Raw genomic sequence first — 27,625 nt, 5'->3', positions numbered from 1 at the left:
GATCCTGCGGGAAAAATCCCTTTGGAAGTGACTTGGATTTCCTAGGAAAGCATCCGTGTGTAGAAATCCAGCGGCTCCAGGTTTTTTTGGGAATTTGGGGGCCCGGCAGAGCCACCTTTGGAGTTTTTGTCTGTTTGGCTTTGAGGAATTTCAATAAAGCTTTTGATACAAATCCCGCCTCTGGAATTCTTTCTGGGAAAACAAGGAATGGCTGCCCTGGAAAAGTGGGAAGTCACAGGTCTTTTTAGCACCCTAAAAAAGAAGGAAGTGCAACTCTGGAAAAGTGGGAATTCCCGGATCTATTTAGCACCTTTGACTCCCTAAAAAAACAAGGAATTGCAGCTCTGGAAAAGTGGGAACTCCCACATTTTTTTAGCATCTTTGGCTCCCTAAAAAGAAGGAATGGCAGCCCTGGAAAAGTGGGAATTCCTGGTGTTTTTAGCACCTTTGGCTCCCTAAAATTCTTTGGATGAAGCTCCTGGAATGGTTTCCCTCGGGAATGGGGGGATTATCCCAGGAAAACTGGAGCTTTTCTCCTGGAAAATCCTCTCCTGGCTTTGCCAAGCTGGGAACAAGGAGCTCCTGGATCCCAGGGAAGGGACAGCGCTCCGTGTTTTCCTCCCTCTGGAATGAGTTGGATCCTGGAAATGCTGGGATGAGCTGGGAATGCTGGAATGAGGATCCATCTTCGGCCTCTCCCCCATCCCTGCTCCAGAGGAGCGCATCCAAGAACTTTTCCTTGGGATCCCCCCCCCAGCCCCTGGGTGGAGAAGGAAAGGCAGGAACGCGGTTCTGGTATCCTGAAAAGATTTTATTCCATCACTATCCCGTGGGAGCATAAATAATCGGGAATGACAGCACATGGAACGCAGCGGGAATGCAGGACACGGACGGGACACCGGGAACAACTTCAGCAGCTCGGATTGAGTGGGAATTGGGATCTCCAGGAAAAACCAACGGGGTTTGGTGTCGTTCCCTGTGCTCTGGGCAAATCCTGTCAATCCTGGGATTGTCCAGCGTGCCGAGCCTGGCAAGCTCCGGGTGAATCCCTCGGGATCCATCCTTGGGATCCATTCCTTGGGATCCATCCCTGGGGCAGCACCCCCAGGAATATCCCAGGATCCCACCATGAGAAGGATCCCAAATTCCCACCATGAGAAAGATCCCAGACTCCACCACGGGAATGATCCCAGTTCCCCACCATGGAATGATCCCAGATTCCCACCATGGGAAAGGATCCTGGGACAGATCCCAGGCTCCAGCTACAGGAAGAATCCCAGGTTCCCACCACGGGATGGATCCCCAGTTACTATCATGGGAAGGATCCTATCCTGTTCCCATGGGATAGATCCCAGAATCCCCACCATGGGAATGATCCCAGTTTCCCACCACAGCAAGGATCCCGGGATCCCACTGTGGGAAGAGTCCTGGGCTCCCAGCATAGGAAAGGATCATGGGGAGGATCCCAGTTTCCCACCACAGCAAGGATCCTGTCCTGCTCCCTTGGGAATGATTCCAGTGTCCCAGCATGGGAAGGATCCCAGATTCCCAGAACAGGAAGGTGTGGAAGAATCCTGTCCTGCTCCCATGGGAATGATCCCAGTTTCCCAGCATGGGAAGGATCCTGGATTCCCAGAACGGGAAGGATCCTGTCCTGCTCCCATGGGAATGATTCCAGTGTCCCAGCATGGGAAGGATCCCAGATTCCCACATGGAAAACCCCTTTGACGATCAAGCCCTTCCCACTTCCCGCCCCTTTTCCAGTTCTGCTCCCGCTGTCACATTTTTGCATAGGAAAAAAAATTAATAGCAAGGAAGCTTCGTGCTTTCCCGGGAATCCGCCCCGGGCTGGCTCATCCCGACGGACAGGACACGGCTCCGACTTACTGGGAGCCTCCAGGCTTTCCCAGGAATCAGGTTAGAGTGGGATTAGTGCCGGACAAGACACGCAGGACGTGATTCCAGGCTCTCGGCAGCCGCGGACTCTGGAATTGTGTTCTGGGTGAGTGGATCCAAGGAATTCAGGAGTAGAAACAAAGGAATTCCTTTAGAAAACGTCCCTGGAGTCAATTGTTCTTGGGGCTGTTCCGGAAGTTCTTTAATTCCAGCTGCAGCTGCCGGATCCGAATGTCCTTCTGCGAGAGCTCGTCCTTCAGCCGCCGGATCTCGTCCTGCTGCCGGAAGAACATCCGGAGCAGCTGGAAAACAAGGGTGGAGATGAAGGGATGGGGCTGGTGGGATCACATCAGCTCATCCCAGGATTTTGCCAAATCCATGCTGGGAATGGGCTGTAACTCGGCTGGTTTTGGGGACAAGGGATGGATTTGAACTGAAGGACGGGAGATTTTGATGGGATTTTGGGAAGGAATTCCCAGCTGGGAGGGTGGACAGGGGCTGGGATGGAATTTCCAGAGAAGCTGTGGCTGCCCCTGGATCCCTGGAAGTGTCCAAGGCCAGGTTGGAGCAGCCTGGAACAGTGGAAGGTGTCCACCCTGGGAAAGGGTCAGGGGATGGATCCAGATTTCCCACCATGGGAAAGGGTCTTGGAATGGATCCCAGGATCCCACCCTGGGAGAGAGTCAGGGAATGGATCCCAGGATCCCACCCTGGGAAAGGGTCATGGGATGGATCCAGGTTTCCCACCATGGAAAGGGGTCATGGGATGGATCCTGGGATCCCACCCTGGGAAAGGGTCATGGGATGGATCCCGGGATCCCACCATGGGAAAGGGTCATGGGATGGATCCTGGGATCCCATCCCTGGAGGGATCCCATGCTCCCGCCTACATTGGGATGGAGACAGGCAGCACGGTACCTTTCCAGGTTCATCCCCCAGATCCCATTCCCATTCCCACTCCAGGGCTGCCCCACCTCGTTCTCCGTGCGGGGCGGGACGTTCTCCAGGAGGTCGATCCCATTGACCACCACGCTTTTCTTCTCCCTCACCGGCGCCTTGAAGACGATCTTGGAATTCCTCTTGTATCCCTCCTTCAGCGACACCAGGATGGGATCTGCGGGAGAGCCGGCGGATCAGCGGGATGTGGTGGCCTTTTCCCACGTCCCGGATATTTTTGGGATACCCCCTGGTGGGTTTACCTCTGTTGATCCCACTGAGCCACTCGTCCGGGGTCAGGGCTGGCTCCATCCCCGGAGTCATGGGATAAATGTCCTCCTGGTACGTCTCCGACTGGGAGAAAATGGGAAGAGAAGAGCAATGGGAACTGGGAATCTGCTCCCTGGGAACTGAGGAATAATTCCCTGCCCCACAGAGGGAGTAAAGACCTGAACATTTAGGAAACTCCAGGCACTGGGAGGAAATTTGGGAAGTGCTGGCTGGAGCAGAGAGCCTGGGATCACATCCTCCACCCAGCCCTGGCCAGCAGCTGGATTTGCTTCCCAGAAAACCCCGATCCAAGAGATATTTTCCCAAAAACTCCCAAAACTCAAGTGAGACCAACCCCTTGGAGAAACATTCCCTAAAGACATTCCCATTAAATTGTGTTTGAAATTCCATGGGATGAGTAAGGATGGAGCGGTCCAGGGATGGTGGGAACAAAGCCATGCATGGGATTGGCCAAAGTGGGGCATGTCCACGGCTCCGGAGCCGCCCGGACATTCCGGATCCCGCTCATTCCCACATTCCAGGACTCACCCGCCTCGGGACGATCATGGAGATGGGCTCGATGAGCCCCTTGAGGGTGATGAGTTTGTAGAAACGGAAAATTTCACAGGCGGAGACGTCCAGGCCGTGCTTCGGCATCACCCCTGCGGAGAGCACCGGGATCAGCCATCCACACAATTCCCACCATGGAAAATCCCAAACAAGAGAGGCCCTGGGATCACCCATCCACACAATTCCCACCATGGAAAATCCCAAACAGGAGAGGCACTGGGATCACCCATCCACGCAATTCCCACCATGGAAAATCCCAAACAGGAGAGGCACTGGGAACACCCATCCACGCAATTCCCACCATGGAAAATCCCAAACAGGAGAGGCACCGGGATCACCCATCCATGCAATTCCACCATGGAAAATCCCAAACAGGAGAGGCTCTGGGATCAGCCATCCACACAATTCCCACCATGGAAAATCCCAAACAGGAGAGGCACTGGGATCACCCATCCATGCAATTCCAGCATGGAAAATCCCAAACCCAATCCAAACCCATTCCAATCTAAACCCAATCCAAACCCATTCCAAACCAATCCAATCCAAACCCAATCCAACCCCATTTCCTTGTGCCATTCAATCCAGCACCTTCCCCATCCACCCTTTCCGTGCTCCGGGAAGTGGAGCAGCGGCACCTCCACCCTTACCCAGTCCTTTCTGCGGAGCCGGCGAGCGGAATTCCATGAGATAACTCAGGTAGGGCTTTTCCGAGCTGATCTCGTAGTATCGGATGTTGCCGTCGCCCTGGAGCAGCAGGGAAGAGGGGTGGGAATGGATTTGGAAATTAGAAGGTGGAAAAAAACAGGATTAGGAGCATCTGGAAGGCAGGAATGGATGGGATATTGGGAAGGAATTGTTCCCCAGAAGAGTGGGGAGCGGCTGGGATGGAATTCCCAGAGAAGCTGTGTCTGCGTCTGGATCCCTGGAATATCCTGGGTTGGACGGGACTTGGAGCAGCCTGGGATGATGGAATGTGTCCCATGGCAGGGACATCCATGGACCTGGATGAGTTTGGAGCTCCCTTTCCACACAAACCATCCCAGGATCCAAATTCCAGCCCCACCCAATCCCTTGGGCAATGCTGGGGGATTTTCTGGGAATGCCACATCCGGATGCTCCGTGCATCCCTACCTTCCCAGCCAGGTACAGCATGTGGGTGTCGGCGTCGTAGAACGGGAAGAGGAGCCCCGAGAGCCCATCGATCTCCTCCTCGATCAGGGGCATGGATAAATCCTCCTGGAAAACAGGAAAATCCCGGTGTTAGCCGCATCCCAATGGCGGCGCTGAGCGGGATCCCGGTGGGCATGGAGAAGGAATTCCAGCAGGGATGTGGGCAGGGATGGAGAGGGATTCCGGTGGGGTTGGAACAGGAATTCCAGCAGGGACGGAGCAGGATCCTGGCAGGGTTGGAGCAGGAATTCCAGCAGGAACGGAGCAGGATCCTGGCAGGGTTGGAGCAGGAATTCCAACAGGGACGGAGCAGGATCCTGGCAGGGTTGGAGCAGGAATTCCAACAGGGACGGAGCAGGATCCTGGCAGGGTTGGAGCAGGAATTCCAACAGGGACGGAGCAGGATCCTGGCAGGGTTGGAGCAGGAATTCCAACAGGGACGGAGCAGGATCCTGGCAGGGTTGGAGCAGGAATTCCAGCAGGAATGGAGCAGGATCCTGGCAGGGTTGGAGCAGGAATTCCAGCAGGGGGATCCCGGCACTCACCTGGTCCCAGAGGGCGATCTGCCGGGTGTTCCAGCGGGACACTCCCGTGGTCAGGAGCCGTTTGGTGCTTCCCAGGAAAACCACACGGTTGACGCGGTGGTTCTTGCAGCTGGCCTCCTGCAAGTCAGGAATGATCTCTGGAATTCCCCTTGGATCCAGCTCTCATCCCAGGAAAGTCCTTTCCTTGCTCCCCTCGCCTCATCCCTGGGAAATTCCAGCTCTGTCCTTTGGCACCTGCCCCTGGGCAAGCCGGAATTCCCATCTTCCCGAGGATCAGGAAGAACCCACCGTCCTCCAAACCTCCTGCGCCTTCCCCTTAATTCCCACCGTTTTCCACAAATCCTTAATTAATGACAGAATCAAAGCCTCCAACTCTGGACCATCCCCTGCACCTTCCCCTTTATTCCCAACATTTTCCACAATTAACAACGGAATCAAACTCCTCTGCTTGGGATGAGGCCAAGCCCTTCCCACCACCTCCACCACCAGGCTGGCAACCGGATTCCACCAGCACCGGCAGCACTTGGTGGATGTTCCCCGACATTCCATAGGGTTCTTCCCTATAAAACCTCATTCCAAGCGCCCCATCCCACCTGCAGGACCCTCCCGGAGCGCGGCTCCACCACGCGCAGCTTCTTGTCCTTGCAGGTGGTGGCCAGGAGGCTGCCGTCGGTGTTGAAGGACATGCAGAGGATCACGTCCCCGTGGCAGTCGATCATCTTCACCGGCTCGCCGATGTCCAGGTTCCAGATCAGCACCTGCGGGAAGAGCCTTTGGAGCAACCCGGCATGGTGGGAGGTCCTCCTGGGCTGTGGAAGCTGCTCCTGGTCCATGGAATGGCTTCCTGGTCTATGGAAGCTGTTCCTGGTCTATGGAAGCTCTCCCTGATCTATGGAGGTTGTTCCTGGTCTATGGAAGCTGCTCCTGGTCCATGGAATGTCTCCCTGGCCACTGGAAGCTGTTCCTGGTCTATGGAAGCTCTCCCTGATCTATGGAATGTCTCCCGATCCATGGAATGTCTCCCTGGCCAGTGGAAGCTGTTCCTGGTCTACAGGAGGTGTTCCTGGTTTTTTGGAAACAGTTCCTGGTCTATGGAAGCTCTCCCTGATCTATGGAAGTTGTTCCTGGTCTGTGGAATGTCTCTCTCATCTATGGAATGTCTCCCGATCCATGGAATGTCTCCCTGGTCTATGGAAGCTGTTCCTGATCTGTGGAAGCTGTTCTTGATCTCTGGAACATCTCCCTGGCCTCTGGAATGTGTCCCTGGCCTATGGAAGCTCTCCCTGATCTGTGGAAGATGTTCCTGGACTATGGAATGTCTCCCTGGTCATGGAAGCTGTTCCTGATCTCCGGAATGTCTCCCTGGTCCATGGAATGTCTCTCTGGTCATGGCAACTGTTCCTGATCTCCGGAATGTCTCCCTGGTCCATGGAACGTCTCTCTGGTCATGGCAACTGTTCCTGATCTCCGGAATGTCTCCCTGGTCCATGGAATGTCTCTCTGGTCATGGCAACTGTTCCTGATCTCCGGAATGTCTCCCTGGTCCATGGAACGTCTCTCTGGTCATGGCAACTGTTCCTGATCTATGGAATGTCTCCCTGGTCCATGGAATGTCTCCCTGGCCTATGGAAGCTCTCCCTGGCCTATGGAAAGTGCGGAATGAGATGAGCTTTAAGCTCCTTCCAACCCAAACCGTTCCAGCGTTCCACGATCCCACTCTGGCCACCCACGGGTGACTCCCAGAGGCGCCAAAATCCGGGAAAGCCCTTTGGAATGGCACTCCCAGGAAGCCTGACCTTGTAGTCGTAGCTGGCGCTGAAGAGGATGTTGTTGGTGGTCGGGTGCCACTCCACGAGCCCGACCCGGCGGCTGTGTCCGTACAGCTCCAGCACCGCCTCCGTCATGTTCCGCTTCAATCCACCCTCCGGAATCTCCCAGATCCGCACCTGGAATGGGGTTTGGAGCGTCCCAACTCCCGCCCTTGGAATTCCTGTCTTGTCTAGGAACTCCAGGATGAGCCCTGCAGCGGATTGTCCCTCAAGGATAAACAAGGAATCCTTGGGATCCCTTGGGGGAAAGCCCAGCCAGGGTAGATCCACACCTGGAATGGGGTTTGGAGCATCCCAACTCCCGCCTTTGAAAGCTCCTTCCCAAAAAAAAAAAAAAAAAGCTTTTGGGAATTCAGAATCAGCCCTGCTACTGATTGTCTCTCAAGGATAAATAAGGAATCCTTGGGATCCCTTGGGAAAAATCCAGCCAGGGTAGATGGCGTTATCCAGGCAGGGCGTTGGAATCCTCATCCTGAATTCCCAGATTCCCAGCCCTTCCTTGTCCCGAGACCCCCCAAACCTGACCCTACAAACTCCACATTTCGGGATCCTTTGGGATAAAAACTCCCAGGTTTTCCAGGTTAGCTGCTCTAAAAACCACCAGGATTTTTCCCAGGATTTAGCTCCTCTTTTCCATTGTCTCCATGGAGATTTCCAACCTGAACCTTCCCTGGGACCTCCCCCAGCTGCCCCCTCCTGTCAGGGACTTGTGGAGAGCCTGGAATTCCCTCTGGATCACATTTTTCTCCAGGCTGAGCATTCCCAGCTCCCTCAGCTGCTCCTCATGGGAATTACCCTCTGGATCCTCTGGATTTATGTCCGGAAAAAAAAGAACGGGAGGGAATTCTGGCCCAGGAGCCAGGCTGGGCACAATTTGGGATTGGCTTTGATCTCCTGTCCCTCAGCATTCCCAAAACAAATGCCATGGAAATATTGAAACAGGCAACCAATGGGATGGGGAGGATGGATGGATCTGGGAATTGCATCCCGGAATTCCGGCTCACCGAGGTGTCCTCGGAGCAGGAGGCGATGATGTTCTCAATGAAGGGGTTCCACTTGATGTCCAGCACATTTCCCTGGTGACCACAAACTTTGGGATAGTTCGGCTCGATCCGGCCGGTCTGGAGTGGAAAAGCAAGGAAAACACCGGGAAAAACATCAAATTTTGGGAGAAATTGGGGTTTCCAGGGATGGGAAATTGTGGGAGAAGGGAGATTCCTGCTCGGTTTGGGATGGGCCAAACCAGGGATTGGGTTTGTCCAATATTCCCAGTATTCCCAGCTGATCCATGGATGGGAAGGGGTTTCTCCAGACTCCATGGAGCAGGGAAAGGACAGCTGGGAGCACAGTGGGAAATCACGGAATCATGGAATATTGGGGTTGGAAAAGCGCTCCAAGGTCGTGGAGTCCGACCATTCCCAGCACTGATCCATGTCCCCAAGGGCTGCATCCACAGGGATATTCAATCCCTCTGGGAATGGGGACAGGGCTGGAAAACTCTTTCCGTGAGGGAATTTTCCCAATATCCAAACCTCTCCTTTCATGACCCAAATCCTTGGGCGAAAGGACTGGAAGAGATTCCAGAGGCTCCAAAGCCATTGGATCCCACGTGAATCCCAGAATCCCAGAACAGTTTGGGTGGGAAGATCTTCCAGGAGATCCAATCCCAATCCCTGCCTTGGCCCAGGATCCTTTCCCTATCCCAGGTTGCTCCAAGCTCATCCAACCCAGCCTGGAGCTGGAGCATTTGGAATTTCCCTCCCAAATTTTGGATTTCCTTCCCAAACTTTGGAATCACCTTTTCCCGAGGTTCTCCTCCATGGAACAAACCCCAGATTCTGGGATCACACAACTCCTGCTAATCCTCAATCCGTGACCCCACAGGATGGGAATCTTTCCATGCGGAATTTCCAAAGCTTTTACGGAGCCTCCTGGGGAGATTCCCACCGGGATGGGAATCTTTTCCATTCCCAAGGAAGCTCCGTGTCCAGATGCCACCCCGGTGTCCTTCCCTGCTCCGTGCTGGCTCCGTGCCGGAGCGGCGCTCGGAGCGTGCGGAATAACTGGGTCAGCTCGGCACAGCCGCTGAATATTTCATGGATTTTCCTTCCCGACTTTTCCCGTGCCGAGCTCCCGGCTCCGTTTATTGGGAACAAAGGAATGTGCTGGGAATTCTGCCCCCAGCAGCTCCGGGCAGTCGGATCAGGGCCAAGAACGGCTCCAGGCTCCAGAGCTGTCGCTCCCAAGGTTTCTTGGGATTCATTTCCTCCCTCGAGCTGCAGGGAGGAATTTGGGAAGGAAAATTCCCGAAGATGAGACAGAGAAGGAAAAGGAAACATGGGAATGTCAGCGATTCCTTAGTTCTGCCTCCCAGTGAATTCCTGGGATGCAATTCCTGGTTTTATCTTTGTGATGTGAAATATTCCAGCCCCCATCGCTTATCCAAAGGCTCGGCTTATCCCGCTTTTCCCGGATTTCTGATTTGCATTGCCAGGACTTTATTCACACCCTGACCTCAGCAGAAATTCCTGCAGAAACCGCAGAATTCCAGGTGGATGGAATTTTTAACAGCACAAATTCAAATTCCACCACTTTTATTTTGAGGAGTCAGCCGAGTGAATTCCTTTTTCCAGAAGATTTTATGGATTTCCCCAAAATTTTAAGAAGACAACACCGAGTTTGGTTATTTGGGATCATTTCTTCCCAAGAAATCTGGAATTTTGATTCAAATTGATTGTGCACAGTGGGAAAAGGACAAGGAATGTGCCATTCCCAGGGCACCTGGAAAAGGCAAAGGAAAAATAAAGGCAATAAAAGGGAAAAAATCCCTAAAAAATCCGGGATTCTGGCTGCCTTTATCCCGTTTTTCAGCGGGACGTTGCTGACAGCCAGAGTTAATCCAAGGTGAATCCTAATCCCGGGATCCCTGATCCCGGCTGAGGGAAGCTCGGTGACCCAGATTCCGGCCCCGCAGGGACAGCCTGGAGCTCTCCCGGCTCCGGCAGCTCCGAGGTTTTCCACGGAAAAGGCTGGAAGGAGGAAATCTTCCGGCAGCTCCCGCCCCTCCCTTTGCTGAAGCACTTGGAAAAGGGAAAATCCTTTGGGTTATGTTGGGAAGAGGGAAAATTATTTGGAGAAATGGTGAATTTTGGGGATTGGGGGGTGAAGAGGGAATTCTTCCCCTGGGAATGGCTGGAATAGCAACAGACAGAGGGATGGAAACCCTCTGGATTCCAGAATCAGGGAATGGGATTGTGGAATCTCCCGAGGATCTGTGTAGAGAATCCCGGGAATTCCAGTGGACTCAGAGCCATGCCTGGGATGGGAGGGATGGAATTTCCCTCCCTGATGGAAATCCAGGATGAATTTTCCGTCAGATCCATCAGCACCAAATCCAAGGGATGGGAAAGATCCTCAATTCCCAGCCTTGGAGCAGCACAGCTCCGCCCTGGCCACGGCTGAATTCCACTTTTCCCGGAAATCCATCCAGCAGGAAATCTTGGATAAATTATTTCAATATCAGAAATTTCCCAAACCTGCTTTTCCCTTGGAAAATGCAAACCAGGAGCACTTCCGAACCCTCCCATTCCCTGGAAAGCGCCACAAACGTGGAAAAATCCCTTCATTCCACTCCATCCTTCAATCCCACATGGAAAACCTCAGGGATGGATGCAGCATCCATCTGGCAGCACCTCCGGATCCCATTCCTGGATGGAAAATCCCAAGGAAACATGGAAGGGAACTCGGGGAGGTTTGGGAATTCCATGCCCTGTCCTATCCCAAATCCAGCCTTTTTCCCATCCCAAATCCAGCCTTTTTCCCATCCCAAATCCAGCCCTATCCCATCCCAAATCCAGCCCTATCCCATCCCAAACCCAGCCTTTCCCCCATCCCAAATCCAGCCATTCCCACAATCCCGGCAGTGACGGGAGCAGGAGTTTGGATTTCAGCTTCCTCCGGATAAACAGAGGCTGCCCCTTCCCGCTGCCGCTCCCATCGGGAAGGAACATCAGCTGCCTCTGGAAAACAACTCCTCGCTCCCAGAGGGAACAAAAATCCCTCTGTTTCCATGGAAGTGATTCCCTGCGAAGGGATCCGTGGTGAACCCAACAAAATCCTTATCCCAAATCCCTCTCCAGCTTTCCCAGATCTCCTTTAGGCCCTGCAAGGGGCTCTGAGGATTTTCTGGATCCTTCTCCCGGGGAACATTCCCAGCCTGGCTCCAGGAGAATGGGATGAGCTCCAGAAGGATGGGATGTGATGGCACCGAGCTGCTTCCCGATGGAATTGCAGCATCCGAGGATTTTGTTCCCTGACTCAAAAGAAAGGAATATTTTCCAAGGGGTCTCCACGACCAAATCCTTAAGGCCAGGTTGGAGAGGGCTTGGAGCATCCTGGGATAGTAGGAATTGTCCTTGTCCCTTCCCAAATCCAGCCTTTTTCCCATCCCAAATCCAGCCCTGTGCAGAATGGAATGAGCTTCAAGGTCCTTTCCAGGATTCCGGGATTCTCCCATTCCTATGGAGCCAATCCTGCTCTTCCTGATCCTTCACCCACTCCCTTGGGATATTTTTATCCTGGTGCTGGGGACAGGCTCATTCCCAATCCCGAGGCTCCGGAATTTGGGAGGAAGGAGGAGCAAAACTCTCTCTTCCCAACCCACACATCCCTTGGATCACTCCATGAAAACGCCGGGATGTGGATTTGGGATGAGCAGATGGCCCGGCCCAGATTCCAGGAGCTTTGCTGAGGGCAAAATCCAGGGAAAAGATCCAAAAATACGGCAGCAAATCCACGGAGCAGCTCCGCGGTATCTGGGTTACCTTCATTAGCTTCTAATTATGGATCACAATTAATTAGGGAGCTGCTGATTTCCAAGGAAAATGAGTTTCTCCTTAATGAGCTAATCAGGCTCCGGAAAAAAAAAAAAAAAAAAAAAATTGGGAATTTATTAACTCCTCCAGCATCCAGGGCCACTCCAGGCGGGATTGACCAGCTGGATATCCCAGGATTTCGGAGGATCCCTTTTTTAGGGATCCCTGCTTTTATCCCACCGGGATTTTGCCAGGGGAAAAGTGGGATTTGCTGGGAATGTGGGGTTGTTCCTCTGGATTTGGGATCGAGGGGGTGTGGATGGTGATTCCAGCTGGGATCCATGAGGAAGGAGCCGGGATGAGGCCGGAGCTGGAGCGCTCCGGGTGCTCAGACAAAGCTCCCATGTTTTTTTTCTGGGAATATTAATGAGGCTCAAGCTGTGCTCTGCAATTAAATCCTGATTAGAATTCCTTCCATCTGGAGCTGCCTCCGGAATGAACGAGGAATTCAGGAGAGGCGGGAATGTTGCACAGGGAAAGGGGCAAAGGAATGATGGGATGGGAGAAAAAACCAGGCAGAGCTCCCCCTTCTCCCAGCTTCCCTTCCCAGCTGGAATTTGGGATCTGGGAATTTGGCAATGCAGCTCTTCCATGGCAAAATTCCTCCTGGGAATGAGGCTGGGAGCATCCCAGAGCTGCAGGTTTCTGGGGATGGGATGTGGATTCCCGCTCAGAATGCAGGAATATCCCAGGGGAGTGCCCGAATTCTGGGAGCAATCCAAGAATCCCGGGATTCAGGAATGGGTCGGGTGGGAAGGGATTTTATCCCATTCCAACATCCCAGGTTGCTTCAACCTGGCCTTGAATATTCCCGGGACAGGGAAGCAAAAGCTTTCCTGGGAATTGTGCCAGGGCCTCCTTCCCTGGAAAAATTCCTTTGATCTCATTTTAACGGATTCTCTTCCCGTCAAAACACTCCCCTTTCCCTATCCAAGGTAAATTCCAGGCTCAAGGTCGCCGCCGCAGCTTTTCCCGGGAGCCGCGGATCCCACGGGATCGGCCGGAGCAGCCATTGGATTGATGGGAATTTCAACTTCAGACGGGCAGATCCCAGGGGAATTCCTGGGAAAAGCAGGGGGAATCTTGGATGGAGAAGGAAAAGGGAGGGGGAGGAGGAGGAAGATCCCAGCTGGATTACAGATGAGAGGGATAAATCCTGCTTTTCCCTCGGAACGGAGCTGTTCCAGTGCCCAACCACCCTCTGGATGAGGAGTCTTTCCCAAAAATCCAACCTTAAATCCCTGGCGTGCCTCCAGCCATTCCCTGGAAAACCCAAAGAAAGGGAAGGAGCAGTGGGATGAGATTGCAAGGAGCTGATTCCTTGGAATCCCAGGATCCGAGTGGCACCTGGCACTGGGATGGGACAGGCTGGAGACATTCCCAGTGTCCAAAATGCCGGAAAATCTCCTGGAGAGGTTCCAAAAATGCTTTGACGGGATGTTTGAATTCCTCCTTAAAAATTCCCAATGTACCAGCTCCACACTAAACCCCAGGAAAAGCAGCAGGGGTTTGGATATTTTGGGATGGCTCCTACTGGGAATCCCATTCCCAGGAGCCACGAGGAAACCCCAGAAAAAGCAGCAGGAACTTGGACGCCTTGGGAATCCCATCGGGAATCTCTCCTGCTCCAGCAGAATGACGAGGAAACCCCAGGAAAAGGAGATTTGGATGTTTTTTTGGGAATTCCCATCAGGAATCTCACCTGCTCCAGCAGGATGATGAGGAAACCCCAGGAAAAGGAGATCTGGACACTTTTTTGGGAATTCCTGTTGGGAATCTCACCTGCTCCAGCAGGTTGATGAGGAAACCCAAGGAAAAGCAGTAGGAATTGGGACATTTTGGGAATCCCATACGGGAAAAGATTTGGACACTTTGAGATGGCTCCATATGGGAATTCCCATCGGGAATCTCACCTGCTCCAGGGGAATGATGAGGAAACCCCAGGAAAAGGAGATCTGGACACTTTTTTGGGAATTCCCATCGGGAATCTCGCCTGCTCCAGGGGAATGACGAGGAAACCCCAGGAAAAGGAGATCTGGACACTTTTTTGGGAATTCCCATCAGGAATCTCACCTGCTCCAGCAGGTTGATGAGGAAACCCAAGGAAAAGGAGATCTGGACACTTTTTTTGGGAATTCCCATCTGGAATCTCACTTGCTCCAGAGGGATGATGAGGAAACCCAAGGAAAAGGAGATTTGGATGTTTTTTTGGGAATTCCCATCGGGAATCTCACCTGCTCCAGCAGGATGATGAGGAAACCCCAGGAAAAGCAGTAGGAATTGGGACATTTTGGGAATCCCATCCAGGAAAAGATTTGGACACTTTGAGATGGCTCCATATGGGAATTCCCATCGGGAATCTCACCTGCTCCAGCAGGATGATGAGGAAACCCCAGGAAAAGGAGATCTGGACACTTTTTTGGGAATTCCCATCTGGAATCTCACTTGCTCCAGAGGGATGATGAGGAAACCCCAAGAAAAGGAGATCTGGACACTTTTTTGGGAATTCCTGTTGGGAATCTCACCTGCTCCAGCGGGCTGATGAGGAAACCCAAGGAAAAGGAGATTTGGATGTTTTTTCGGGAATTCCCATCAGGAATCTCACCTGCTCCAGTGGGCTGATGAGGAAACCCAAGGAAAAGCAGTAGGAATTGGGACACTTTGGGAATCCCATCCGGGAAAAGATTTGGACACTTTGAGATGGCTCCATATGGGAATTCCCATCGGGAATCTCACCTGCTCCAGGGGAATGATGAGGAAACCCCAGGAAAAGGAGATTTGGATGTTTTTTTGGGAATTCCCATCAGGAATCTCACCTGCTCCAGTGGGCTGATGAGGAAACCCCAGGAAAAGGAGATCTGGATGTTTTTTTGGGAATTCCCGTGGGGAATCTCACCTGCTCCAGCGGGATGATGAGGAAACCCCAGGAAAAGGAGATCTGGAGACTTTTTTGGGAATTCCCGTGGGGAATCTCACCTGCTCCAGCGGGATGACGAGGAAGGAGCCGCCGCCGGCGCTCTCGGTGACGATGGCGAGGAAGCGCGCGTTGACGGCGCAGAAATGGTTGTCGTGGACGTTCTTGGTGATGGGAATTCCGTCGAAGCAGTGCTCCCGGCTCGCCGCCTTCCCGTAAACATTCCGGAACTTGGAGCTGCGGTACTGCGGCCGCCATGACATCTGCGGGGAAACACAGGGATCGGCATTCCCGGAAAAAAAAAAAAAAAAAAACACGTTCCTGGTTGTTCTTGTGTTTTTACCGTGGACATGGAAGCGTTGGGATGGGCCCGTTCCAGCATGAGCATTCCCGAAAAATCGAGAGCATCCCCTGGAGCAAGGAATAGCTCCTAACAGGCTCAAAAAAGAAAGCTCAGCATTCCCAAAACAACCATTCCCAAAAAACCCGCTCCTGGTTGCTCTCCTGTTTTTACCATGGACACGGAAGCATCAGGATGGGCCCATTCCAACACGAACATTCCCAAAAATTGGAAAGCACTCTCCCAGTGCTGGAATAGATCCCAAAAGGCATTAAAAGAAAGCTCAGCATTCCCCCCCAAAAAAAAATCATTCCCAAAAAAACCATTCCTGGTTGCTTTCCTGTTTTTACCTGGTGAGACATGGAAGCATTGGGATGGGCCCATTCCAACACGAACATTCCCAAAAAACCTACGGCACCGCCCCGGTGCTGGAAGGGCTCCCAAAGGCTGGGAAAGCCGCAGAATTCCAGCTGCTCCCCTTTGGAGCGGGAATGCTCATCTGGGACACGCCTGGGCGCACACGACAAAGGAATTCCGGCTCGGAAGGTGATGGCTTGGAAATGGATGGCGGGAGAGCGGGAATTGGGGCGGGAGGGGGACGGAGGGAGTGCTGGGGATATTCCACGTTTTCCGCAGGTTTTCCTGCATGGAGCAGCCCAGGATCCAGCAGGGATCCCAAGGATCCATGAGCTGATCCTGGAAGCTCCGGATGGATCCTGGTGGAAAAGGACTCAGGAGTAAATCCCCAGCATTCCCTCATTCCCTGCTATTCCCTCATTCCCTGGGAGTAGCAGTGCCTGGAAAACAGGGGAAAAAAAAGATCCTGGGACTGAAATTCCATCAGCTCTGCCCTCATTCCCTGGGAACAGCAACGCCTGGAAAACTGGGAAAAGAACCCCCCAGCAGCTCTGCCCTCATTCCCTGGGAATAGCAACGCCTGGAAAACCGGGAAAAGAACCCAGGAACAACCCCCCAGCCATGCTTGGACATTTTCCCGCGTTCCTGGCAGCTCCGGCCTTTCCCGGAGCAGCAGCGGGAGCAGCTCTTGTCTCCGCGTGTTTGGCTTTTCAAAGGATCCTTTCATCCCTCGGGAGTCTTGGAAACAGCGGGAGCGAGGGAAAAATCGGGAAAGGAGCTCTGGCCACAACAACAGGCACAGCCCCGGCCCTAATCCCGAAAAAACCTGGATATCCTAAAAATAGCTCCCGGTAATCCGCCCCGAGCATCCGAGCTCACGGAGAAATTCGTTCCTGCCTCCACCTGGAATTTTTTGGGAGGAAAAATTCCTCCCTTCCCTTCCTTTTTTTCCTTGGAATTGTGCCCATCCAGCAGCTTTTGTGTTGTCACCGTGGCACTTCCCAAGTCCTGAGGATTTTTAATGGGAATAAAGGGATCTTCCCTCGTTCTTCCAATGAATTTGGTCGAGTGGCGGGGGAAAGAAGAGGGATTTGTTTGGAAAAATCATCGGGAAAAGGAAATCCAACGTGAAAAATGCCGAGATTTTCAGGAAGGGGATTCGGGAGACGGAGCCCTTCCCAAATCCCGTTATTCCCGGTTTTCCTGCCTCCCTCCTGGCACAGAGGTTGTGACAAAAATTCCCTGCCTGGGATTTTTCTGGATAAAATCAAGGCTGAGTTTTGTAGGAATTTGGGGATTTTGTAGAAATCCCAAATCCAAGCCGATCCCAGCCCCGGGCGTGGGGTTGTTTTCCCTCCCTCCCTCCGGATCCGGGGCATCCCTGGAAGATTTTTTTCCATGGGAAAGGTCAGGAATGCTGGAGTTTGACATTTCCAGCATCAATGGCTCATTAAGGCTGGGCACAAACAGGAGCCGCTTTTCCAGAGGAAAATCAAGGATCTGGAATCGCCGGGAAGGAGCTGGAGCTGCCCAATCCCAGCCCACGGACATCCCGTAATTCCCTTGTGCAGAAAACAGGGAAAGAAAAAGTTAAAATTTGGGATTTTTAGGGAGAAATCCCCTCTGGACTCACTGCCGTGCCACATTCCTGGGGGGATTCCTGGGATAGAGCTGTGATCCCAAATTTCCAGTGGATTCCACATGGAATCTGCACCTGGGAGCATCAGGACCAAGGGATTTGGGAGCCTCGGGGATTAAATCCCAAAGGATTTGGTCAGTTTGGGAATGGATTTGGGATGATCCCAGATCCTGCCCAGCTGGAGCCCGGGGATGTTTTGGGGTTGATATCCTAGAATTTTTTGGGATTGAAATCCAGGCTGGAAAACCTCAAAACGCGCTGGGAGAGCCCCTCCAAAGCCACGTCCTCATCCCAATCCAGGAATTTTTCCCACTGGGAGGGGAAAAATCAGGAGAAGGAGCAGGCTGGAATTCCCAGTCCAGCCCAGCCCTGGGTTTGGAATTCCCGATCCAACTTTGCCACGGGATCGACGCTCCAACCCGAGAGGGAAAGCCCAAAGAAATGCGGGATGTGGGGTGGGAATGCCGTGAATTCCCTTTGTTCCGAGGGATCTCTGGAGCGGAGCCGGCCCCTGGGGGGCTCTGGGCTGGCTCGGGATGAGTTTTCCATGGATTTTGTCGCAGCCGGGTGGGAATTCCCGGCTCGGGACACTCACCAGGCCGCGCTTGCTCCCCAGCACCTCAGACTTGTGCAGGTCCCTCATGGAGCTCTGTGCAGAGAGGGAAAGGAAAAAATTCCATTCATTTCCCAGGAATTCCAGGGAAAACACCCCAACCCTTCCTGCTGCTCCGGAGGGCCGGGATCCGACCTCCAGCAGGGAATTTTTGGTGGTTCCAATCCCGTTTCCTCCTCCCGCTTTTGGAGAATTCCACATGGCTGCCAAAGTCCTTCTAGAGGACGAAGGAATTCCATAAAAATCATGGATTTGTAGCTCAAAAAGTGGGATTATGGGATTTGGGAAGGAATGTTTCCCTAGGAAAGTGGGGAGGGGTCAGGATGGAATTCCCAGAGAAGCCATGGCTGCCCCTGGATCCTTGGAATGTTCAAGGTGAGGCTGGATTGGGGCTCAGAGCAGCCTGGGATGGCGACAGAATCCATGGAAAGTGGGAGGTGGGACAATTCCGGCTGGGAATCTCCCAGCTGAGGATTTCCAGCCTGGGATTTCCCTGGACTTCGACTTTTCAAGGATTTCGACTTCCTAGAAATCCTGGGAATGGCCTCTGCTCTTCCCAAGCGCTGGGAAAAAGCTCCAAGAGAGGCCGGACGGAGCTGAGCTATTCCCAGGAATCCTCATCCCTCCTGGATCCTGGAGCTGCTTCCCAAGTTTCCACGGATCTCATGGAATTCTTGGAAAGGTGCAAAAAGCATCCCTGGCACCCTCAGGGAGCCGAGTTTGGATCATTTTCCCTCTGGGAAAACTTCTGGAGGAGGAAAACCAAACTTTCCCAGGCCCCACGTGCCGAGAACAATCCCAAAATTCCTCCTCCGGCAAAAATTCCGGAAGCAAGCCCAGTTGTGCTCCCACTCTGTTTTCTGAGTCCTTCCCACCTCAGGAAGCTCCGGATGGAGAACAAAACATTCCCAGCCCCCGGAGCTGCCCTGGGGCACCACCCCCAGGAATTTTCCCTCCTCCAGATCCTTGGAATTCCGTTTCCTTGAGGGGAAAAAAAATATTCCAGGCTTTTTCCCGACTTTTTGGGAAGTCAGAGACAGGGAAAAGACGCTTTTCCCGTTGGAATGAGAATGCGCCAGGGATTCATCCATGAGAATGATTTCACATCCCATCACAAATCCTTGGATCCAACGGGATTTTCCGGCTGGGATCCAGCAGTTTGGATCTATCCCGAAAAAAAGCCTCCGGTGGGAAGATCCCATCAATCCAACCTTTCCCAAAGTCAGCTTTTTAATGGGAAAAAGGGGGAAAGGCCACTTTAAAGTGGGACTCAAAGGGATGGAATTGTCAGGGAAAAGGCATCCCATGGGGAAAAATTCCTTAGGGAGGTGCTGGGTGGGAGAGGATCAAAAAATTGTGGGGAAAAAAAATCCACCGGGAGCAGAAACATTGGGATAGCCTGGAAAAAATCCCTTTCCAAGCCCCAGTTTGCACGGGACAGGGAGATTTATTTATCCTGGAAAATTTCTTTTTCCTGGGATTTTTCCAAAGCAGGGAACAGCGCTCCGGGAAGCCGCTCCGACAGCTCTCCCTTCCCATGTAAAGAATTCCAAATATTCCCAGGAATGAGCACCCTGGGGTGGCTCCAAACCCAAAATCTCGAAAGGATTTTTTGGGAAGTTTCTCCCAGACTTCTCCAGCAGAAATCAAGGAATGACAACAAACAAATCCACCAATAAAAGAGGAAGGGAAACGAGCAGGATCCAGTCAATATTCCAGGCTGCACATTCCCGTTTCCCGGGAAGCACCGGAGGAGGCTGAAGGTCACGGGACGGCACCGACCGCCCTTCCCGAGCCTCGGGAATCCTGGACAAGCTTTTCCTTGTGCTCCGGCTCCCGGCGTGAGCGGAACCCTCCGGAGAAAGGCAAGGGAGCCTCGTTTTCCTTTTTTTTCCTTGTTTTCCTCGTTATTCCAGGAGCAGCGGCTGCGATGTCCCTCCCCTGCCCCAGGGTGTGCCTCAAATCCCGCTTTTCCCCAGGTTTTCCTTGGGTTTTTTTTGGGAATCGGGGTTCCCTGCTCTTCACCCAAGATTCCCTTTTCCAGAGGTTGGGATGATCCCACCGGGAGCTGGGATCCCGCTGGATGAGCCTGAGTGGAATTCTCATCCCTGGCCAATTTTTCCATCCATTTTGGATGATTTCCTTAATTAATTTCCTTCTTCCTCATTCCCACAAAGACTGAACATCCCACGGATTTGATCCGCAGAGATTTTTTGGGATAACGGAGTTATCCCAAGTTCTGGGAGGAAATCCGTGGGAGCTGCCGCAATCCTATGGATAAAAAACCATGGAACCGTGTTCCCAGCTTCCAGTGGAGAAATTTGGGATGAGATGGGACGGGAGATTGGCACCGAATCCCGGGAATGTTCCCATCCCTCGGGATCCTCACCTGCCCTGCTCGGCTCCGGGCTGGTCGGGCGCCTCCGGATCGCCCGGGATGGACGCGGAGCTCAGGGAATCAGGGCTGCTCCGGGAGCCTGGAAAAGAGGGAAACCCTTTGGATCCCAAGTTCCAACTGGGATCGATCCCGAACCGCGGCGTCGCCAGAACTGGGGAACAGGGATAACGATCCGAAGGACTTTGGGATTAATTCCAGCCCCTGGTGGCATTCCAAGGGTTGGGATCCACAGGGATCCGGATCCGGCATTGCCAGTGGGTCAGGCTTTGCCAAGCAGCATCCCTGGAAATCATGGAATCCTGGAATTCTGGAATGGACCTTAAACCCCATCCCATTCCATGGGCGGGGACATTTCCCCTATCCCAGATAGCTCCAAGCCCTATCCAAGCTTTCCTTGGATGTTCCTGGAATGTGGCTCAGCCTTTCAGCTCATTCCCATTCCCAAATCCAAACGATCCCTGCTCCTGGCACCGCCCTATCCCAAACATCCCAGCAGCTTCCCGGGATGCACAAGAGGGAATTTTGCTGGAGCGTGGCTCTTCCCAAGCTTTTGGCGCAGGAGGATATTTCCATCATTTTTCCATCATTTTCCCATCATTATTTTGCGTAATTTGTTGGGATTTGCACAGCAGGAGTTGCTTGGAGGAATCACCACTTCCAGAGGGGAAAAATTCCCAGTCGGGATTCCATCAGGATGGGGCTGAGCTCCGTGGAATTCTGTTTCCTTGCGGGGGTAAAAAATATTCCACGATTTTTCCTAACTTGAAGGGGTTTTAGGGAAGTCAGAGAAGGGGAAAAGTCACTTTTCCCATTGGAATGAGCGGGACCGAGCCAGTCTCATCCATGAGAGTTCTGGATCCATGGGGAGGGCGGACACAGCTCCCAGCCTGATCCTGAATTTCCTTGGATTTTAGATGAGGTTGGAAAAGCTTTGGATACAGGGATGTGGCTGCCACCATTCCCAGCATTCCCACATTTCCCATCAAACCGGATCTCCCACAGCCAGACCCCAATCTGCGCTCAGGTCCCAGTTCATTTATCCCAGTTTATCCTCATTTATCCCAATTTATCCCAATTTTTCCGCTCTCCAACAACACCTTGACCGCTCCAGCCTTTCCCTGGCACGGCCTTTCCGCTCCCGGAGCTTTTCCCAGCCCCATTCCAGCCGGAGATCCGTGGCTGGAGCCTTTGCCAGAGGCTTTGCCACGAACAAAGGAGCGCGGGATTTCTGGGAGCGGCCTTGGCACGGCGCCGGGAGCGCCGGAATCCGTGGATTTGGGGGGCACCGGAGCAGCTGCCTCCCTCCATCCGGAGATGTTTTTTCCCCCCCAGCTGCCAGATTTAGGGAATGACTCGGGAGATAGGAATCCGGGATGAATGGAACTATTCATGGTTTGATAAAATTCCATGGAAAAGAGAGGGAAGGGGGTTGGGAATGAGCCTGCTCAGCCGGGTGTGAGTTACGGATCCCGGCGATCCCGCCAGGCCCCGTTAACGACCCCAATTAATTCCTTTGAATCCCAATTAATTGCACGGAATCCCAATTAATTGCACGGAATCCCAATTAAAACTCATTAAAAAGCTGAGGGCTGGAGTTGCCTTGGATGAGGGGAATTTGTCTTGGAACAGGGATTTTCCTTTTCCGGATTCCAACGGCTCCTTATCCTTATCCCTTTGGGACCCGCTCCCAACCCCCAGCGGTCCCAAAGATTGGTGACCCCAGATGGGCTTTTCCCAGGTTTTATGGAGAATTTGGGAATGAGGGAAAAGGGAAAAGGGAAGGAAAGGGAAGGAAAGGGAAGGAAAGGGAAGGAAAGGGAAGGAAAGGGAAGGAAAGGGAAGGAAAGGGAAGGAAAGGGAAGGAAAGGGAAGGAAAGGGAAGGAAAGGGAAGGAAAGGGAAGGAAAGGGAAGGAAAGGGAAGGAAAGGGAAGGAAAGGGAAGGAAAGGAAAGGAAAGGAAAGGAAAGGAAAGGAAAGGAAAGGAAAGGAAAGGAAAGGAAAGGAAAGGAAAGGAAAGGAAAGGAAAGGAAAGGAAAGGAAAGGAAAGGAAAGGAAAGGAAAGGAAAGGAAAGGAAAGGAAAGGAAAGGAAAGGAAAGGAAAGGAAAGGAAAGGAAAGGAAAGGATTTTAAGGAATAATGAGGAAACGTCCCACTTCCCACATTCCATGGATTCTCTGTCACTATCCCAGGATGCTCCAAGCCCAGGCCTTGGACACTTTAAGGGATCCAGGGGCAGCCACAGCTTCTCTGGGAATTCCATCCCAGCCCCTCCCAGCCAGGAATTCCTTCCCAGTATCCCACCCATCCCTGCCCTCTGGCAGTGGGATCCATTCCCTGTGTCCTGTCCCTCCATCCCTCATCCCAAATCCCTCTCCAGCTCTCCTGGAGCCCCTTTGGAATATTTGGAATTCCCAAGGACAGGCTGCTCCATCAAATCCATTTTTAGCAAGCCCCCGGAGAAGCCTTCATCCCGTATTCCCGGGAAACCAATCCGTGTTCTCCCAGTCCCAATTCCCTGCTAGCGCAGCCCAGCCATTCCATCGCGCTCCCCGCGGATTGATCCGGTATCAGCTTTTCCATGGATCAGCATTTGCTCCAGCCACGACATCTGCCCTTCCAAGGCGGCAGAGGACACCGAGAATTCCCACCGGGAATATCCCGGCGTTCCAACCTCCCAGCCATGGAGAACTTCCGTAGGGCAGCTTTTATTTGATCCCGACAGGGAATAGTTGGAATTTCCTCTCTGGGATCTGGGTTTGGCTCCATTTCCTTTGGATGTTCCCATTCCTTTGGATGTTCCCACTCCTTCGGATCCCGGCTCCATGATTTTGCCATGGGATCATCCCAGACCATCCTCCTTTCAACAGCGTTTCTCGGGAAAAATTCCAACCATCTCAAATTCCTCTTCCCGAAATGACCACGCCCCCAGATCCCAGTAATTTGTTCATTTGGGATTTGGGAGCAGCCTCTGGAATGGGTGGGAGTTGGGAGCTCCTGATCCAAGGTTAAATTCTCCGGCCCTTCCCTGACTGCAGAATTCCCACCTGGATATTCCCGCCTGGACATTCCCAAGGATTCCCATTTTCATGGCAAAGGAATCTCTTTCCAGCCATTTCCGTTCCCATCCTGACTCACGTTCCTTCCCTCAGCTTCCTGGGAGAGTTATCCAGGCTGAGGGATAAGAATTCCCAAAATTTGGGATCCTTTTCCCTTTCCAAGGCACGGAGACCAAACCAGACTCCGCAGCACGGCAGAATTATCCTGGATTCCTCCAGATCTTCTGGAAGCTGGGGAAAAAAGCTGGAGTGGCCATTCCATGGTATCCACGGCACGATTCCAGGGGATTTGGGCAGCTCCCAGAGCGAGGCGTGGGCTCTCCCAGCATTCCCATGGATCCAGCTCCATCCTATTTTTAATTCCCTGGCCCCAAACTCCCCCAGGAGCTGCAGCTCCGGCTGCTCCTTCCCGTGGGAAGGGAGGGGGTGGTCGGGACAGGGATGGATCCAGGAAAAATTCCAGCCCCCTCCAAGCCTTTCCCCAGCCCTCCAAATCCCAGGAAAAGCTCTTGGTGCCTCCGCCTGCCTGTAGGGCCCTGCTCCCGATTTTCAGCTGGATTTTCCTCCCAGGACGAATGGCTCGGGAATATTTACAAACTTTGGAAAAGCTTATCCGAGGTTTCCAGCTCCGCTGGGAAGCGGCCCCGGCGTGGGAGGAGTTGCTGCAGGAGAATCCCAAATTCCTGTCCCGGATAAGGCCGGCAGCTGGGGCAGGATGCGGATCCAGGAATTCCCTGGGGCTCCCCCTTTTCCTGCCTTTCTGTGGGAACAATTCCCATCCCCAAATCCCACCGTTCCCTGCAGCTTTGGATCACCGGAGCTTTTCCCGGATCCATGCTGACTCCGGAAAACCAAATCCATCCCGGAAAAGCCTCTCACAGCTCCTTGTCCCACTTCCCTTTTCCCTCTCCACATCCAGGGAATGCCCAGGGACTGACATTCCCCGGATCTCTGTCCCAGTTTTGCCTGGAAAAGCCCTGGAATTGATGCTGGGCCAGGTCAGGAAGCTGCTCCTGGAATTTCTTAGGATTTCATCCATCCACGTTGCAGGAGATAAAATCCATAGGGAAAGCCTGGATCAAACAGAGGGAATTTTGGGACAGAAGATGGAAAACTTTTCCGTTTTCTCATCCATTCCCTGAAAATCAACAGAAAATTCCCCATCCTGCTGCAGGTGCTTTCCCTGGGGCCTTTTCCTGGGATAAATCTGTTCCCACTCCAAAAAAAAAAAACGTGGGAATTAGCGCTCCAAATTCCCAGCCTGGCTTCCAACTGCACCCCTGGATATCTGGGAATTTGGGGTTCTTTGATCCCCATTGCGGATTTATATCCCAAATTCCGGCCTGCTCAACAATCCCTCTCCAGAATTGCTGGCAACACACTTTTCCAGGGATTCTGGCACAGATTGGGAATGGCACCTGGGAATTCCCACCCCCAAAGGCAGCGCTGGTGACATCCCACAAGCTTTTTCCTAAGGAAGAAAAAAAGCGGGAAAGAGGGATTCTCCCTGTTCTCACTGGGGTTATTTGGACATTCCCAAATCCCAGTCGAGGATTTGGAGAGGGATCAGCTCCAGTCCTGCTGCCTCCCATTCCCAGTGCACCAACCCAGTGTCATTCCCAATATTCCAGCCTTTCCCAGTCTGTGGCACAGCCCAGGGCTTTTATGGGATCATCAGTCCCATTCCCAGAGCCCACTGAGGTCATTCCAGACCCTTCCCACTCCATGACCTTTCCCGAGGCTGATTCCCTGGAATGTCTGGTGACCTCCCAAAGTCACGGCTGTGCCACACCCTCGGGCTGGGACAGGCTTGGAGCTCCCTGATCCCAAATCCCAGGGATCCCCCAGTCTGGAATTGGCTCAGGCTTGGACCTCCCTGATCCCAAATCCCAGGGCTCCTCTGGAATTGGCCCCTTTGCTCCCTGATCCCAAATCCAGCAGGATCCAGGGGCTTGGGACCGCTCCAGGGGCACAACCTCGGCCACGGGATGGGAGAGCGGGATCAGGGATGGGAGAGCGGGATCAGCTCCCAGGGATCAGGGACGGGAAGAGACGGGACCAACCCCCAGGAAGCAAAACCTTTCCCGCAGGAATCCGGGAGCTGCTCCAGGATGGATCTGGGGCCTCCCGGCCCCTCCCCGCGAGCTCCCGGAGCCATTCCCGAGGTTTTCCACGCCCTTCCAGCCACCTGTAGAGGTCCGGGAAGGAGCGGCCTAGGGAGGGGTCCCGGGGGATGCGCGACCCCCGGGAGGGCTGGACCGCGGGCCGGGGGGGATGCGCGGTTTGGGGGATGCGCGGTTTGGGGGATGCGCGGTTCGGGGGAATGCGCGGTTCGGGGATGCGCGGTTTGGGGGGATGCGCGGTTTGGGGGGATGCGCGGTTTGGGGGGATGCGCGGTTTGGGGATGCGCGTTTTGGGGGGATGCGCGGTTTGGGGGGATGCGCGGTTTGGGGGGATGCGCGGTTTGGGGATGCGCGGTTTGGGGGCGGATGCGCGTTTTGGGGGGATGCGCGGTCCGGGGGATGCGCGTTTTGGGGGGGATGCCCGGTTTAGGGGGGATGCTCGGTCCGGTGGATGCGCGGTTTGGGGGCGGATGCGCGTTTTGGGGGGGATGCGCGTTTTAGGGGGGATGCGCGTTTTAGGGGGGATGCGCGGTCCGGAGGATGCGTGGTTTAGGGGGGATGCGCGGTTTGGGGGGATGCGCGGTCCGGGGATGCGCGGTTTAGGGCGGATGCCCGGTTTAGGGGGGATGCCCGGTTTAGGGGGGATGCCCGGTTTAGGGCGGATGCTCGGTCCGCTGGATGCGCGTTTTGGGGGCGGACGCTCGGTCCGAGGGATGCTCGCTCCGGGGGCGATGCCCGGTTTGGGGCTCCAGCCGCGCTCGGAGCGGCTCCGGGGCTGTCCCGCCCGCCGGGGGTGCTCGCCCCGCACCGCCGCCCCCTCCAAGGGTTAAAACTGCAGCAGGGCTGCGGGGCCGGAGCGGCCGCGGCCGCGGGAGGGGCTCGGCCGCGATCGAAGCGCGGGGAGCGGCGGAGGCTCGGCGGGAGGCCGGGCCGGGCGGGGGAGGCTGCGGCGGCCGGGCCCGGCACCTTGCGGGCACGGCGGCGGCGGAGGGCAGCTCCTTACCTCGGCACGGGCATGCGGCTGGCGCGGCCGGCGGAGCGAGGAACGCCGGAGGAGACGGGGAAGGAGCCGGAGGAGGAGGAGGAGGAGAAGCGAGGAGGAGGAAGGAGGAGGAGGAGGGTGGGGTGTGCCCGCTGCCGAGCGCTGCCCGCAGCTCGGCCGGTGCTCGGCGCGGCGGGGCCGTGATGTCAGCCCCGCACCGCCCCCGGGGGGAGCGGCCCGGCCCGGCCCGGCCCGGCGCGGGGGGGCCCGGCACGGCCCCGGAGCCGCCTTAACCCTTCCACAGCCCCGGTGCCGATTGAACCCTTCGGGAGCCCCGGTTCTGGTCCGGCCCCGGTTCCGATTGAACCCTTTGAGAGCCCCGGTTCTGGTCCGGCCCCGGTGCCGATTGAACCCTTTGAGAGCCCCGGTTCTGGTCCGGCCCCGGTTCCGATTGAACCCTTTGAGAGCCCCGGTGCCGATTGAACCCTCCGGGAGCGCCGGTTCGGGTCCGGCCCCGGTGCCGATTGAACCCTTTGAGAGCCCCGGTTCTGGTCCGGCCCCGGTGCCGATTGAACCCTTCGGGAGCCCCGGTTCTGGTCCGGCCCCGGTGCCGATTGAACCCTTTGAGAGCCCCGGTTCTGGTCCGGCCCCGGTGCCGATTGAACCCTTTGAGAGCCCCGGCGCCGATTGAACCCTCCGGGAGCCCCGGTTCGGGTCCGGCCCCGGTGCCGATTGAACCCTTTGAGAGCCCCGGTTCTGGTCCGGCCCCGGTGCCGATTGAACCCTTCGGGAGCCCCGGTTCTGGTCCGGCCCCGGTGCCGATTGAACCCTTTGAGAGCCCCGGTTCTGGTCCGGCCCCGGTGCCGATTGAACCCTTTGAGAGCCCCGGCGCCGATTGAACCCTCCGGGAGCCCCGGTTCGGGTCCGGTCCCGGTTCCGATTGAACCCTCCGGGAGCCCCGGTTCCGATTGAACCCTCCGGGAGCCCCGGTTCGGGTCCGGTCCCGGTTCCGATTGAACCCTCCGGGAGCCCCGGTTCTGGTCCGGCCCCGGTGCCGATTGAACCCTTTGAGAGCCCCGGTTCTGGTCCGGTCCCGGTGCCGGTTTAACCCTT

General features: G+C 54.5%; 1 protein-coding gene across 4 annotated transcripts; it reads right to left on the bottom strand.

Annotated features, from left to right (window-relative positions):
* Positions 1 to 796: 796 nt before the first annotated feature.
* Positions 797 to 26,716, bottom strand: CORO2B (coronin 2B). 4 transcript variants are annotated; one of them, XM_053955087.1, is made up of 14 exons: positions 26,534 to 26,716; positions 20,343 to 20,430; positions 17,936 to 17,989; positions 15,067 to 15,267; positions 8,221 to 8,337; positions 7,184 to 7,333; positions 5,981 to 6,145; positions 5,388 to 5,504; positions 4,804 to 4,908; positions 4,320 to 4,416; positions 3,652 to 3,764; positions 3,096 to 3,186; positions 2,871 to 3,010; positions 797 to 2,198 (listed from the first exon to the last, which is right to left on the bottom strand). In XM_053955087.1, exons 3-14 carry the CDS (start codon positions 17,981 to 17,983, stop codon positions 2,067 to 2,069), a joined length of 1,476 nt encoding a protein of 491 aa, XP_053811062.1. In that variant the 5' UTR covers positions 17,984 to 17,989; positions 20,343 to 20,430; positions 26,534 to 26,716; the 3' UTR covers positions 797 to 2,066. The 4 variants fall into 4 exon arrangements, with proteins under 4 accessions (XP_053811062.1, XP_053811064.1, XP_053811063.1 ...); XM_053955089.1 differs by lacking the exon at positions 17,936 to 17,989; XM_053955088.1 differs by lacking the exon at positions 20,343 to 20,430.
* Positions 26,717 to 27,625: the final 909 nt, after the last annotated feature.

The sequence above is a fragment of the Vidua chalybeata genome, chromosome 13, assembly GCF_026979565.1.
Source record: "Vidua chalybeata isolate OUT-0048 chromosome 13, bVidCha1 merged haplotype, whole genome shotgun sequence".
NCBI lineage: Eukaryota > Metazoa > Chordata > Aves > Passeriformes > Viduidae > Vidua > Vidua chalybeata.
Note: the sequence above shows the minus strand (reverse complement) of the source record. Positions and strands in the feature narration are given on the sequence as shown.

Bases quoted from the DNA above. Each gene is read 5' to 3' on its own strand.
- CORO2B (XM_053955087.1), bottom strand. From the start codon at position 17,983: ATGAGGGACCTGCACAAGTCTGAGGTGCTGGGGAGCAAGCGCGGCCTG. The intron at 4,909-5,387 runs GTGAGTGCCGGG...CCTGTTTTCCAG, and splicing joins AGATCGCCCTCTGGGACCAG to GAGGATTTATCCATGCCCCT. The intron at 3,187-3,651 runs GTGAGTCCTGGA...ATTTTCTCCCAG, and splicing joins CCATGATCGTCCCGAGGCGG to TCGGAGACGTACCAGGAGGA.